The sequence below is a fragment of the Procambarus clarkii genome, chromosome 91 (genome assembly GCF_040958095.1).
Source record: "Procambarus clarkii isolate CNS0578487 chromosome 91, FALCON_Pclarkii_2.0, whole genome shotgun sequence".
NCBI classification, from domain to species: Eukaryota; Metazoa; Arthropoda; class Malacostraca; order Decapoda; family Cambaridae; genus Procambarus; species Procambarus clarkii.
The window spans coordinates 1884357-1900739 of record NC_091240.1 but is presented as its reverse complement, the minus strand read 5'-3'; the positions used below and the strand labels follow the sequence as shown (position 1 = coordinate 1900739).

The 16383-nt window shown below is 37.3% G+C and overlaps 2 protein-coding genes across 2 annotated transcripts; one reads left to right on the top strand and one right to left on the bottom strand.

Moving 5' to 3' along the window:
* Positions 1-816: 816 nt before the first annotated feature.
* LOC123773899 (NADH dehydrogenase [ubiquinone] 1 alpha subcomplex subunit 8) lies at positions 817-6291 on the top strand. Its single transcript, XM_045767843.2, has 4 exons — positions 817-1001; positions 3360-3535; positions 4164-4271; positions 5408-6291. The coding sequence occupies exons 1-4, from the start codon at positions 876-878 to the stop codon at positions 5520-5522; spliced, it is 525 nt and encodes a 174-aa protein (XP_045623799.1). The 5' UTR covers positions 817-875; the 3' UTR covers positions 5523-6291.
* Positions 6020-14761, bottom strand: LOC138359449 (G-patch domain and KOW motifs-containing protein-like). Its single transcript, XM_069318612.1, has 9 exons — positions 14555-14761; positions 13464-13678; positions 12659-12795; positions 12431-12513; positions 11590-11758; positions 9345-9497; positions 8505-9128; positions 7286-7441; positions 6020-6266 (listed from the first exon to the last, which is right to left on the bottom strand). The coding sequence occupies exons 1-9, from the start codon at positions 14698-14700 to the stop codon at positions 6147-6149; spliced, it is 1803 nt and encodes a 600-aa protein (XP_069174713.1). The 5' UTR covers positions 14701-14761; the 3' UTR covers positions 6020-6146.
* Positions 14762-16383: the final 1622 nt, after the last annotated feature.

The following is a 16383-nucleotide window of genomic DNA, read 5'->3' as shown; positions in this document are numbered from 1 at the left end:
CAGGCAACATCACCGCGACAAGGTAACTGAGGAAAGGAAGATAGAAGAACAAACCTGCTGGCAATCCCAGTCATTGTGAACGAAGAGGAGGTGGACGCGGGAGAGAATCAGTAATAGCGAGAATCCATCTTGGTTACAAATATCCATGGAGATTCGGAATGGAAACAATAGTTGAGCAGCGGAATTGCAGAATCTGTGGTGAGAGTGACGGACACCGCCTTGACCACTATCTGAGGAAATGTGAACATCTGAGAGACATTAGAAATATGTGTAGAATAATAAACGCCACATTGTTTGAGTTAGGAAAATACCATTTGTCAAACATAGATACTATTATTAAAAGATTCCCCCATTTTGCACCCGCAAGATAACGTAAAAATTTAAGGGTTGACAATGTTAATCTTCTTGTTTGAGGAGCTGTTCATTTGAGACAGTTAAGCAAGTCCCAGCTGTGTCTGGGTACAAGTGACAGGATGAACAACCCAGGGGAGTTTTCTTCCTATTGGGGAGTGCTGTACATACTGCTTTGGCGGTAGTGTATGTCCTCTCACAGGGTGAGTAACGCTGCCCAATAAACTCACCCCTCGGGGGCAAAATTTTAAATACAAAAATTAAAAGGTAATCAAATAATTAAAGTGTATTATTCCAAATCTCTGTAACATTTATTTTAAACAAGATCGACCTCTAGGAAAGTTAGCATTAATATTATTATGTGTTCATTTATTATGCACCCCACATATTTGCACTAAAAATTACATAATTTTTATCTAATTTTGGAGTTATAGAATGGGTTTGTCCGGGGCGGCTTCTCATAGGTGGCGAGGCGGCGGCTGTTGTTGTTGTGATCAGCTGGAGCCGTGCTCGTCGTCCCCAAGATGTTCACCAAGGACTTTGATCTGCCCACGGAGGAGGAGCTGACGGTTGAGGAGATAAACGTCAGCACACCTGCACTTAAGGCCGCTGCTTTCCATCTGGGTAGTGTCTGTGAGACTCAGAATAATGTGAGTTATTCCACTCGTTATCGGCAATGACCCGGCTACTGATTTTGCCACCGTACGCACAGACAAGTGTAGGTTTCCATATTTATTTATATATTTATTTTTTATATACAAGAGTTTTAACATTCTTGTACAGCCACTAGCACGCATAGCGTTTCTGGCAGGCCCTTAATCCTAATATTCCCCGGAATACGACCTCGCCAAATCGTATAACAACCAGGTACCCATTTTACTGTTGGCTAAACATAGGCTACAGCTGCAGACGAGGAGTCACAATAACGTAGCTGAAATATGTTAACCAAACCACACACACTAGAAAGTGAAGGGACGACGACGTTTCGGTCTGTCCTGGACATTCTCAAGTCGAACTTGAGAATGGACCAGGATGGACCGAAATGTCGTTGTCCCTTCACTTTCTAGTGGTTTGGTCAACGTAGGCTACAGTTAAGGGTTGGTGCCCAGTAAATCCTCCCCAGGCCAGGATACAAACCCAGGACAAAGCGCTCGCCAAACGCCAAGAGTGTGTTACCATAATGCCCCGGAGACTGTTGACTTTTAACTTTTAATAACTTTTAGACTGTTACTTTTTTCAAGCAACTTTTCAGGCAATTTTTGTGACCTACATCATTTCCGATTAGCTTTTATATCCACACATCATGTTACATTTGTATTTTCTACACAACATTTTGGGTGTTTTAGTCTCGACACAAAATTTTAGTATGACCATGTTTTTGAAATAGTACATTGTAATTTTGTGTGTAGATGATTAGTCACAATAACATGGCTGAAAAATGTTGACCAAACCACACACTAGAAAGTGAAGAGATGACAAGGGAGAATGTCGTCGTCTCTTCACTTGTAACTCTGTATCATCAGGAAAGCTATAACTTAATACTGTACTAAGGAATTCTTCTGTGTACAAATTCATTGATAAATTGTGTGCATATTCACCATAGAGCAGAGTACTGTTATCATACCTGGTGTCTTCTGCAAGGCAGGACAGACACAAATACAAATGTGAAATTTATAACACAAAATTAGAATTGGACAAGCTTGTAGTTGGCTATTTGGATTATTGATCTGTGTGTCAATTATGATATTATAGGAATGTTGGGCAATAATATTGAAAGGATGGTAAGTGTAAATAAATACTGTATGCAAATATGTACTAGTGAAATTCCTTTAAAAATGTATCTAAATTTACCTAAGGGACACCATCTCTCTATTGACCTCAACAAGGGTAGGGAACTGGCAGGTGATCAAAGGTCCCCATTTGTCCTGATGATTTTATCTATTTGATTTTAAATTGTAGCAGGGTTTTGGCATTTACTGCTTTGGCAGGTAGGCAGTTCCATGGGTTTATAACCCTGTGGGTGAAAGAGCATCTCCTGTTTCTTGTCCTACATTGTAGCTTGTTGAGCTTGAATCTGTTGCTCCTTGTTTGTTACATCTGACCTTTTGAAGAAATGGACTTGGATTAATATTCTCCAACTTGTTCATTATTTTAAAAGTTTCTGAGATCAGCTCTATCATGTCTGGTTTGCAGTGTTGTTAGGCCAATGGTCTTCAACCAATCCTGGTATGGCAGTCGACCCTGAATCCAAGACAAATGCCCACTTTTCCTGTTTAAAAAAAGAAAATTGTATTGTTGGTTTTCATTTTGCATTTTGACATTTTAATTTCTTGATATTGGTGACTTTCATACAATAGAGTTGTCTGGGGTAACCAGTTGTCTGGTTGTTCTAGATTTTATTCCACATTGACACACATTGTCAAATCCCAATCTACAGAACCACGATTTTACTTTATTTATTCCCCCCCCCCCCCCCCCCCCTCTTTTATTTAAGTGCTACTCGCACCTTTTTTTTTTAATTTCTTAATGTAAACAGATGGTTGTGTAAGAGGCACAATCTCTTGTGTAAGAGGCAAGAGGTAAGTATGCATATTTTTTAATGGCTTTCAATGGTGCAAACATCACCTAGTCTAAAGCTGTTTTAGTGGCCTGGTTATTTATTTAAAATTTTTAAAAAGAAATGTTTCACTTACTTCAGTTATTACCATCTTTGTTGTCCATGTCTTTGAGGGTAGTAAAAAATTTGCCTTCCCCAACACACTCCGAAGTTTTACAAGAAACCTATGTGAAATTTCAGTATGGAAAAAAAAGTAAAGTAACATTTGAAAACTAGAAATTTGCCACTACTGTATAATAAAATACTGTATATTTAATTATAAAGACTTGCTGAATAGGGGGAGTATGAGTTTTGTCATCTTTTTTTAGGACATAAAAAAATTATTTTATAGGACAAAAAAAATCTTAAAAATATTGTAATCTTTTTTATTTAGGAGATTTTTCGTTTCCAGGAGTTCATGCTCTGTCGCAAAGAAGAGAAGGATCCCCGCAAGTGTATTAATGAAGGGAAGGATGTAACTGCTTGTTCCTTGGCATTTTTTAGAAAAATTAAGAAGACTTGCTTGGAAGAATTCAACCAATATGCCAACTGCCTTGACAAGTCTTCTCAAGATTTAGAGTATCGTCGGTCAGTATTTGTGTATATACTTTTTTTTTCTTTGATCTCTTGTGCCAGTACACATGAGATGTGCAATTCTGGGCTGTTGGCTGTTTGAAGGTGCAAGAGTGAAAGTTATTTGTTTGTAGAATTTCCTATATTTTATTGGTAAAAATGGCATTAAATGTAATGAAATGCCTCTTTCTGGTATATCCAAGATGGTTCCCTGTTGCTAGCCAATCTAGGTATAATCTAATCTAGATGTCTGGAATAGCTCCACACATCAAATTGCAGTAAGCCCTTGCGAGTCTTTGCCTACGAGAGACCAAAGGCCAAAACATGGTCCCCTCCTAAAGGCACAGAGTAGAGGACACTAAATCACTCTAACCAAGGAAATATTTATCAGAATGATAGAACGAGACAAAATACACAGCAGTATCTTCCAGCCACTATCCCTATTCGACAACCCCACAGCCACACTACCCACCGAACCACTAAATCAAATGCCCAACTTGTCACCTTTAAACTCCCTTGTTATGTCTACATGTACAGTATTTTTTTGTTATTTTTCAGATACAGTATTAACTCTGTACAGGCAGCCATATTTCTTAATATTATTATTTTTAGAAAATATTCATGATGCATCCTGCATCCACAGTTGCCGAACTACTCAGGCCATCTTTGATAAGTGTGTCCTCGACAATTTGAACGTGGAGCGTCCCGATTTTGGCTATTTCTGCAGACCCAAGATTGTAGATTCCAAAAGGTGAGATAATATTTATCACACATTCCTTTGAAAATGAGGTTTTGAGACAGGTTCTTTTGGTAGTTGTCTGCCATATAATTGAAATTAAAATTTCACTCCGTGAAATAGTGGGAAAATATTAGGGCATGAATGGTAACTTCTAATATGACTCTTAATCACATTTTTCTAATCACAGTGCCATCGAGATTGCACAGTAGTGTACTTGAGCTATATTATTGGATTTCTTAAAATTAAGTCAGTCAGCTATTGATAACTAACTTTATACCTGTATTGTACTACTGTATTTACTAATTTATTAGTGAAGAGTCTGTCCTTGATACAGAATTAGTTGTAATTGTGTGGAGAAGTTATTTTGTAGAATACAGAACTGTATTTAAATGCTTTTAAATTTTCAAATTTCCAACATTTGTCATTGACAATTCATTTGTAAATACTGTATAGCAGTTTACCTGTTTATGCATGTCTTGTCATATAGAGAAACACATACATCCAAGTGAGTCTTTGAGACTTTGAAAAGAAGAGACAAAACCTGTCTGCTTTTGTTTATTCTTTTGATGAAGAAATATGGTCATGAAGTATAAATCATATATGCATAGTGGAAGGGTTAAGGTGGCACAGTATACTCTTAGAGAACATATCACTACTTTTCTGTTCAATTTTTTGGTGAATGGGTACCATGTCATAACCAAACTTCAGTAAGTTGCCTGTCATGTGGGGAAATGCAATACCATACTGCAAGATTGACTTGCCATAAATAAAACCTTAACATGGGCTGAAGAGCCCAAAATATAATAACTGATTTTAATATCAGTATCTTAATAGTTTTTGTTGGAAAGAAAATTGATCGAGGACCTTGCATGACAAATTGTCTATTGAGCAGTCAATAATGAACCATTACTTCTGTAAAAGATTTTTCAGTATAGCTGTGTTTACTTTTCACTATGGTAGCTGATTATGGTCAGTAGTTATTATTTTAAAAGCTGAGGATGTACTGGCATATGCTATTTTGTATTTGACCAGCCCCAGATAAATAAAAGTTCATCTATCATTTTTTTTTAAGAATCAAGTACTGTACAGTAAATAACATGGACAGTTCAATCTGAATTTATATTAAGATTTAGGATTTTATCTTCCAGACCTAAACCAAAACCAGAGGAGCCCATCGTATTCCCCGATACTCCACTAGATCTGCCTGATGACCCTCCTCGTGGTCCTGCACGATATGGTGCACGCTTTTACTGGATGGAGTAAGAATGTTCTTTTTTGGCCATATTTCTGGCTAGTCATCTTGTGTAGAACTTCAATATTTAACACAATCAGAGGTTTGTTTAATAAATAATGTACTGTATAGTAATTGAAATTAACTAGCTATCTTTTGTTAACATCTCAAACTACTTCTGGTGAATATTTCATAACTTTGTAAATAGTTCAGGAGGAATGTCATCAGATGTTTAAGTGTACATGTAAAGTAAATATCTTTTACTATAACTGTATTATGAATGTCCCCTATACTGTACATGTATTTTGGTACATTTTTAATTAAGGAAAGTAGTCACAGTTGCTACATGAATGTTTCTCTGAAATTACATAAGGAAAGAATAGATTATTGTGATTATAGTGTGTGCGTACATATATACCATCTGATGGAAAAATGGTACACTTTAAAGCATTACTTAAGGCCTAATTTGGATAAGCAGTCCACTGCAATATTCAATACATGGCCTCTAAATATTAGTCTTTGCCAAGGATTATTAATTTTTTTTTCTTAATTAAAACTATATATTTAAAAAAATGATGAAATAAAGTATTATGTTAGACAATGCTGGAGAATATAATCTCCAAGATAGATGGTCTTTTAAGTCTGGAGAATGTTCATCATCGTCGTACATATTCACATATGTCATCGTAATGTAGCTTGATTATTACAGTTTCATCTTCAAGTAACTGTATAGATGCCTTCTCTTGGTCTTTGTGTAGCTGTAATATTAGGCCCTTCTGGAATAGTAAATATATAATTAATTATGTAGTGTATTATTATTAGCCAAATATTGCTTATTTTGCTTAATTTTTCAATTTAGAATAGGGAGGCATTTGCCCAGAGATACTTTTTAATATTGTACAAGTATCTTATTAAAGATAATGACAACATTATCAGTGCTAATCTTGACAATGATGGAGAGTAGACAGAAATTATCGGATAAAGTAATTATCAAAAGGTAACGCCATCAAATGTGCAAGATGTTCATAGGGCGCTAAATATCACTAAAGATGCCAATACGAGAACAAAAGCGCATAAGGTGAACGATATCGAAGGTATCCGAATCGCTAAGAATTCTATCGAGGGACTATCAGGAAGCAACAGAAACACACATCCTGGAAGTCCAGACATTCAACAAGGATGTGCACGACCATAAGAGGAACAATCCAGTTTGGACAATAAGGAGCAGGGTGGCGCTCCATTAAGTGCCCGAGTTAAATGTGTATGTCCAAGACGTAACCTCGCCAGAGTAGTTTCCCACCACCAGTTATGGTGGTACATGGAAGGCCATTGGGGACAAACTACTCAAACTGCGTGCTCTTGTTATCAGTAACGGCATGGTCGTTGGTCTTCTAACGGGCAAGGGTTATTAGGTAGGAGTCGGAATACGGGATACCTTTACGAGAGATGGGACAAGTGAGGATAGCCTCCTTAGCGGCAGAGTAATACTATACAGTAATATTACTATACATTAATGCAGTCAGTCACTGCATTAATGCCTGCCTTCACCACAATATTAAAGAGGTTGAGCAATAAATTGGGCACGAGTAAATAAACAAAGCAGGGGGAACAAATATTACAGTTGTGCAGTGAAAGCACCACAGTGAGTGAAGAATATGGAGAGGAAAATAAATATATATCAAACACAACTTACTGTATCCTAAATATACAAGGGTAACACCAGAAAATAAGCAGTATTAACCATTATCTTACATTTACCCAACAGTTACTTCATTAAAAAAAATTTACATATTACCTGTCCTTTCTGCGGTCCCTTCACAACCATAACGATCTGGGGATGAACTTTGGGTATGACAGTTTCCAGCCAAGCAGGGTGGACTTGTCTCAACATTTTCCCTTCTTCAGTTATGCATTCACAGCTTTCAGCAGTTTCCACATTTTGCACAATAACCTAATGTGAATGACATTACATACAACATTACTAACCAAATAAACAAAATATAAGTAGACTGGCTCAAAGCATTACTTTGCTAATTTGACAAGAAGTTAAATTAATACATCATTTAGAATATACAGTACTGTATAGTAAAAACAAAAGATAAACATTTTATAATTATGCTGAAATAGAGGGAATACAGAGAACATATGTGGCAGGCATAGACGCGATAAAGCACCTAAATTATTGGGATCGTCTCAAAGCTCTCCAAATGTACTCACTAGAAAGAAGAGAGAGAGAGAGCAAATAATATACACGTGGAAGATACTGGAGGGCCAAGTACCAAATCTACACAGTAAAATAACAACGTACTGAAGGACAAAGTACCAAATCTACACAGTAAAGTAAGAACGTACTGGAGTGAACGATATGGAAGAAAATGCAGAATAAAACCAGTGAAGAGCAGGGATGTCATAGGCACAATCAGAGAACACTGTATAAACATCAGGGGTCCACAGTTGTTCAACACCCAGCGAGCATAAGAAATATTGCCGGAACAACTGTGTACACCTTCAAGAGGAAACTAGATTGTTTCCTCCAAGGGGGTGCCGGACCAACCGGGCTGTGGTGGGTATGTGGGCCTGCGGGCCGCTCCAAGCAACAGCCTAGTGGACCAAACTCTCACAAGTCAAGCCTGGCTTCGGGCCGAGCTTCGGGAGAACAACAACTCTCAGAACCCCATCAATTAGGTATCAAGCAGGTATGATATTGTATTACCCATTAGAGTTAATTTACAATAACAGTGATTAGGCATTCTTTATCTTTGGTATTTACATGTATGTAATAAAAATTTGATGAGTATATTTACTCTTATTAATTAATAAGAATATGGATTATTAATTAATACTATGAAACAAATGGAAGACTTTTAAAGACAGATGCCAACAATTGTCTGTCCCATAGTGTTACATGTAAATGAAAGTAAACCAACTGATTGTCACACAAGTACTGAATTTAAACCCTGGAGAAGAGGAGGGACAATAACAAATTACACCAACATTCTTAATGAGTGACTTACCTTTTCTTTGTGGTATCTTCCTCCTTTATAACTTTTACTTATCAAGCGAACTCTAAGGTTTTCTTGAACCCAAGGAATAGCTGGCATCTTACTTTGTGACTTTTGAACTTTCACACATCCTTGACTATAGCTATCATATTCATCGTCATATTCTCTTTTGCCGACTTTCGACTTGCTATTGTAATATGAACTCTGGGAATGGTTACTGTGTTTTTGTGAATGATTCTTGAGCACATCATTCTTATCTACAGATTTTTTAGTGTACTCTGACTGATATTTCTCACCATAGCTGTCTAAACCAAGCTTCACTTCTGATTTCTCATCACATCGTTTAGGATCATTCTTAGATTTTTTCCCTTCATATTCTCTGTATTTTCTCTCATTTCTGTGTTTACTTGTCTTTTCTGTATCTTGTGTTTCTCTTTTGAGCTCCATCTTCAATTCAACTTCTTTGGATGGATGACTGGGTTTCTTTACCACCTTGTCTTTATTAGTGGGAGTTATTTCCTCTTTAGCCATTTTCTCTAACTTTAACCCTCTCTGTAGTGCGGTTGTGTTGTCTGGCTTTGGATCAGAATCTTTCACCATTTTCTTCAGCTTTTCCTTCGTTTTAGCTTCCTCTTCCTGAAAAATTTAATTCATATTTAGCTAAACTGAAAAGCAAAACAATTATTAATTTCTAGAAAAAATACAGTATATTATGCTTCGTGACATAGCAGTTTCTTGACACAGTAACTCTTTGGAACCGTTTAAACAGACACTTCTTCCATACAAAATGTATGGAAGTGTTCCTCTAGCAATGAAAGCAAATATGTTCAATAAAAACAAAGCCAATCTTACCTTGAACTTGTCATACATGTCTTTGTTAATGACACGTGAGGAGTCTTTAAATTCATTTTGTGAGACAACTCTCACATTGAGCTCCACTTCTCGTATTACAGTTTGACTCACAGCTGCCTTTACCAGTAGGTGATCTTCATCCAGTGTCTCAACCTGCAAAAGCAAGTAGAGTACACAACTAAATATAATAAAACAATGAAAATTGCAGTTAATATAAATTAATATTTTATGTTAAATGTGATGTACCACATGAGTACATCACATTTTGCCAGATATTCAAAAAGTTTCTTGAACTGATTGCTTCCAGATAACAGTATGTGTCTGGCAATACTGTGCGTGCATCATTCACAAGTTGAGCTTAACATGCATCCTGAGTAATTGGAATGAAAGTGGCCGAAAAATAAGGCACCTATAGAATTTGAGTCTTCTTTCTTAGCTGCCCTTTGTTGCTACCCAAACCAACAATCATGGTCCATCCAGGACACTGCTAATATGCCAAACTCATCGACCTTTACCCCACTATGACAGAAATAATTTTTCCGTGTGACTGGGAAGGGAATACAGTGGAGAGCACTTTCAAACTATCACAAGGAGACTACATGAAGTGATACCAAAGTGCAAAACAAATCTTTCACCAGCAAGCAATAACCAGCACCATAAGAAATATAAATTATTGCTCTGAACTACTGTTCTATGGAAACTAGCCAACACCCATTCCCACCAGATGGGAAAGGTAGCATAATAGAAGCCGATCAGAAAAGTGTTCCAATTCTCTCAGTATCTTGCTTCTGACCCAGGCCACCTTGGTTGCTCCCTGAACCAACTGTCCACAAAGACTACTACCCAAAGGAAACAAAATACTGTCTATGCTACTAAGTAATCTGAATTATTTGGGGCTCAACCTTGTTCGAGTTAGCCAGATATTTGAGTTGGCCAAATTTTTTACTGGACAGTAAAAAAATTATAGTAAAATTTCTCAGTTTGTTAAATTTCAAAGCCGATTTAGCATTTGGGTAAAAATGTAAAAACTTTAACACGAATTCATTCAGATTACTCAAGAGATTCAGGTTACATAAACCTGAATTATTGAGCTTTCACAGTATGTGAGTAGCTTAACGAAGGAATAAGACAGAGACAGGCCACCATACTGAGGGAGAACCCAGTGCTTACCTGGCAGCAGACTTACTATCCGAGACACGTACACAGTAACATAGATCAGAATCCAAAAGTGGAAGGAAAGTAGAGGCAAAGAAAGATAATGCCCGAGGGGCATGGCCCCGAGAAAAAGGCAGGGACCCTTACAGTCTGAAGAACAATAAATTCTGAAACAGTCCAGCTAGTTTCCTCAGTCCAGAGCAATAATTGGCATTACTTATGTTAACAATTATTATTTTAAAGTGATTATGGGATTTATTCTACTCTTTGGTGTCACTGGCCTCTCTCGGTGGTGGATTGAGAGCACTAGTCCCTCTCTAACCATTGTGAAGGTACCTGTCATGGTGGAGTGATTGTTAATGAGAGCTTGGCATCTTTGCAGTGTTCTGGCTGGATCTTGGCTGTTGGCTTGGAGACAATTTAGGGGGAGGCCATGCTATGAATTACATAGGATAGTTGTATCATGTAACAAATGAGGATGAATTTGTCACTACACTCCAAGAAAGCAAATGGCTAACAGCCAAATACTATGATGCTTATGACCCTTCTTTATACCAATTTAACCTATCCATGCTATCCAATCCTAAATAAAGTGAAGATGGGAGAAACTAAATGTTTATTAATGCAAGAATCCATAAATAGTAGTGGATAAACATTAGGTGTATATCCTATTTTTGGTGACATGTACTCTGGAAGGAAGTAGCCAGCAGCTGCATTAATTACTCCTCTCATGAGGCATAGGGTGAGGAATTGAAGTACAATACCTGCTGGCAACTTCCTCTAACACATGTCTCCAAAAATCAGATACACATGAAATATTTAAAGTATTACTTATATTTTTTTGCTATATTATTGGACATAACTCAATCATTTTGTAAGGGGCAGGAGAGATTGACCCTTAATCTGAATTTAACACCTTGATTGACTGCTGTTGGTCCCAAGGTGGTCAAATTGTGGATCTGTGCCTATATGATAAAAACCTTCTTGGGTTGATATTGTCTTAAATTCTGTCTTGGAAGTCACAATACAGTTCTGTAATAAAAAACGGAAATAGAATTGATATACCTCTCCAGATCAATAGAAACCTTACCACGCCATATGTTCCACGATGCCGACCACTGTGAATGAAAACATACGATCCTTTCATAAGGGTCAGCTCTTCTTCCTGTGTAACTCCTTTTCCCTCAACAATTGGAATTTCAGGTTTTTTGCCAGCCAGTCCAAAAGATTTTGATGATGGATTTATGATTTCTACAACCCTGAAAATGAAAATGTAATTTTTTTAATGTATTACACCAATAATATTCAGTCATATTTCAACATTTTTACTGCCTATACTGTACATGTCAGTACTGTATTCACATGCTGTACTCCTGAACCAGAATCTGGCTCTCTCTACTAGGTAAGCAGGACCTTGGGGATTAGAGATGAACCCAAAACAAAGAAAAATTCCAACAAAAAACACTAGAACAAAAGCAACAGCTTTAATGATTTTGCAAAGATTATTTGAAATACTGTATTTAATTGCTAGAGATACTTGTTCTGCCAAATTTTTCACAAACTAATATGTGATGGGAAAATTTTAAATGTACCCAAACTATCCTACACATTAATATTTACATGAATGAAAAAAGTACAAGAGAATAAGTACTACACTTGTTAATAGTGATATGACAAATGCACTACACAAATTGAACTGTCATGATATGCTTATAAGATTCACAAACTGTTAGGCTTGCATCTGACCTTTATATTATACTGTACATAGTCACTACATTAGCTATACTGTACTTATATTGTTTTCTTTAAAGTATTGCAGGACTAACAAAATCCAAGGAACATTATATACATATCTAATCTTTTGTATCTGAATTCTAACATGATGGAGTTTGACCTCAAAAAGAGATGCAGTACACATACAACATGCATACTTTTTGTTCCCTCGACCAACACCCTCGGACTTCTTCCAGCCCATACCCCTGAGAATTGCTGCTCCATAAACAGATACGTCAACCTATAAAGAAATAGAGTAAAATGTTTAAAACAGAAATAAATAAGTCTTCCTGAATTAAATATAACATAATCCTTTGGAAATATTGGAAATTATCCCAAATTCTAAACAATAATTGACACTGAACATAAATCTATATAGAATTTACCTGATCATAATCATCAAGTGAAGATTCTTTACCAAGGTCATTTGGTGATGTATCAAGTTTCTCTTCTACTTGAGACAAGATGGTCAAATTATCATTTGCACCTCGCTCATTCCAAGTGTCAAGCCTTCTCTTGCTTTCTGTAAATGTACCAATATAACAAACATAACTTTCTATGGCATGATGAACAGGATGGTGTAATGAGTATAGGGAATAATTCCAAGTTACTACACAGAGTACAGGGAATATAAAGAGTACATGCAGTTGTATTGTGTATAGGCTAGTACAGTATAATGAGGATGGAGGTAGTGGGGCCTGTGGTTGTAACTGTAATGTGTTGGTTGTAACTATTAATACAGTAGATGTTATGTTATTGTAGTTTGTGTCTATAGTGGATGTCATGGCTGTTTTTTGTGATTGATGTCAATAATGACAAAGCTTCCTAATTCCAAGGATTTTGGTGAATTTACATTTGAATAAATGTAAAGAGTTTGCCACCAGTGAAAGGAATTATCTTAGGGTTAATTTTGATGTTCTTGCCATAAGTTTCCTGATGTGGATGGTGTGTGTGCATGTATGAGAAATCACACGAACACACACACACCATATACATTCCAAGGATTAAGAAAAAACAATCAATTGTAGTGAATCTGCTTTCTCTACTAGTGCTTTCCACCCTCACAGTGAAGAGATTTCTTTTTACAGAAGAAATACTTCCTATATTTCTCTGACTCACTGAGTGTTCAGTTTCCATTTGTGCTCCCTTTGCCACATAACCTAATCCCTTCAGTCTGCTCATAAAACCAACCTTCCAACAATGCAGCTTCAGCTTGTTCATCCAAAGTTAAGACTCTGGGCTCTTTCTTGGTTTTATCTTCCTCAGTTGCTGTGTTCATTACCTCTTCATTGTTTTCCTCATTGCTCTTGGATGCTTTGAGCTTTTCTACCAACTTTTGGTAAACAGCTGCTCGATTGACTTGCATCAGTGGAATGACCAATTCTGTCTCCTCTGTCTTGCCATCTCTGAAAATTAACCATAAAAAAAGAAATTTTAACACTTGTAAGCTGGCATCATGATGCAGTAACAATAATTTTTCAGTGGTGATGTTGAAGCACTGCAAACGTGTGGTGCATGTATTAACACTATTGTACTTAGCATGTAGAAATACATTGATCTTAAAAGATAAAATATTTTTAAACAAATTTTATACATTATTTTCAGTAGACGTTGATGTTTTAGACTCAGCTACACAGAACAAAAGTTCCAAGTAGCACAGGCTACGGTGAACCCGAAGTGGACTTAACAGTAGACATTTCCAAGTACGGCTCAGAGTATATATATATATATATATATATATTAAACTTATATATATATATATATACTGCTCAGTAATGTTCAGTGACCTGAAATTCCTCTGGCTTAGAGAGAAATGACCAAGTTGGTTTACCAACAAATATTAAACCCTTCATTACTTTACCCCTTAAATCAGCAACATAACCTTATCCAACCCAAGCCAGCCAAACCTAGTAGTTGTAGCAATTGGACCTGTCTACGATGTGACAATAGCCTCTCAAGGTACTCAGGCAACAATAACTTGCTTTAGTAGGCAACAACAGGCTTTAGTAGGCAAAGGCAACAGCTTTAATATACCAATGTGCTTTAATATACTTACTAATCTCTCTCATCTCATTTTTGTTCTTGCAATGTATTTGTTATTTTATTAATTCTGGTAGAATTTACCTACTTCAAATTATCTGTTAGATTAAGGACCTGCCCGAAACGCTGCGCGTACGAGTGACTTTACAAGATTATAAATACTATGCTATGTATTCTCACAAACCCAATGTACCTTCTTGTATATAAATAAATAAATAAAATAAAAAATAAAATATACCAACGTTTTCAAGACATTTTCCTCGATGGACTCGAGAGTCTCGGTTCTCTCCTTGATCTCGGCGGGGGCGTCGTTCCTGATGGCAGACGGCTGCAGGGACTTCTTCTCTATTGTCTTCGAGAAGGATAAACTGAATTTCTGGGCGCACATCTTGGCGTACAAGAGTTATCTCACCCTCTCTCTCTCAGACGTCGAGGCCAAGCAGCGCTGACAACAGATAAAATCATAATATTGTTAGAGAGAGAAAGTGCGGCCACACGACCATCACACCGTCGCTGCCAGACATCACCCTCGCGTGCTGCCATCTCTGGGAGAGTTTATCAAACTTATGTTACCATTGTTAGAGCAGTTAATGTCTTAACTGCAGACGGTGTGTTATAAGGACACATTGTTTACACCAATAATGTAGTGTAAACTGATGGGTATTTAGCACGAAAACAGCGTCATAGATTAGAAAAAAGGGCGGGTCGTAGCCGAAAAGGTTTCGTTTTTTTTCCAATCCCACGGCAGGACAGCAAGATTGTTGGACAACGTTTCCTTTAGCAGGAAATAGATACCCAGGAATTAGGTAACTGATGCATGTTGCATCCTGGGAAATGTCAAAATAGTAGGCCTATGTATAGGGGGACATATGTAAGTAGTCCCCGTGGCAGAGCTAATGATACTGGTAATGGCTCCAAAGGGCCACCACTTACGGGCTATTCATGCCCGTGCCACCTTTTGGGTGGCTTAATCTTCATCAATCAATCATAGTGGTAAGACACTCGCCTGGCGTTTCGCGAGCGCTTTGTCCTGGGTTCGTATCCAGGCTGGGAGGATTTACTGGGCACAAATCCTTAACTGTAGCCTTTGTTTACCTAACAGTAAAATGGGTACCCGCTAGTAAGTACTAGCATAACTGTTTCGTGAATCCCGGTGGTTGTTAAACAATCTGGCGGGTCGTATTCCGGGGAACAGGATTAAGAACTTGCCCGAAACGCTAAGCATGCTATAGTGGCTGTACAAGAATGTAAGAACTCTTGTACAAATAAAAAAATAAGGCTAATTATAATAGGTTTAATGTCCCAACCACTTGGGCTGGACGGTAGAGTGACGGTCTCGCTTCATGCAGGTCAGTGTTCAATCCCCCGACCGTCCAAGTGGTTGAGGACCATTCCTTTCCTCCCGTCCCATCCCAAATCCTTATCCTGACCCCTTCCCAGTGCTATATAGTCGTAATGGCTTGGCGCTTTCCCTCTGATAATTCCCTCCCTCCCTCCCGTCGACAGCAATGGGTAAACATCAATAGGCGAACCATTTCAGCTGATTTGAAAGTTTATATGCTAAACAAAAGTGCTGAAGACCAATTCCTGCAAGCACAATTAGGTGAAAGTGATCGCAATATTTATAATAAATCTTTATTTATAATATTTATAATACAGTCTTTACAAGGCTGTAATTACTATGCTATGTATCCTCACAATCCCAATGTATCTTCTTTTATATATATAAATAAATAAATAAATAAATAAATAAGACACCTTTAAAAAATGTTGGTAACTCAGTTTAGCTCAGGCTCCTTGCAGAGCCTTACATTTATTGCTCGGGGAAATATTTTAACTTTTGAGTGCGCATTTTAACACCCATAAATACTGTGGCATTTTAACGCTCGTAAATAATCCTTTCACATGTGAAATATAGAGGCGGGCGTCAACAACATTTATAGAGACCGTCCCTGAGCCAGGCTGATGCTGGAGGATCTGTCAGTTGTCAGGCGAGTGTAGCAGTCATCGGGAGGACAAACACTTCATGCAAACTGCACCTACTATCAAGAAGTCAGGTAAGTGTGTCAGG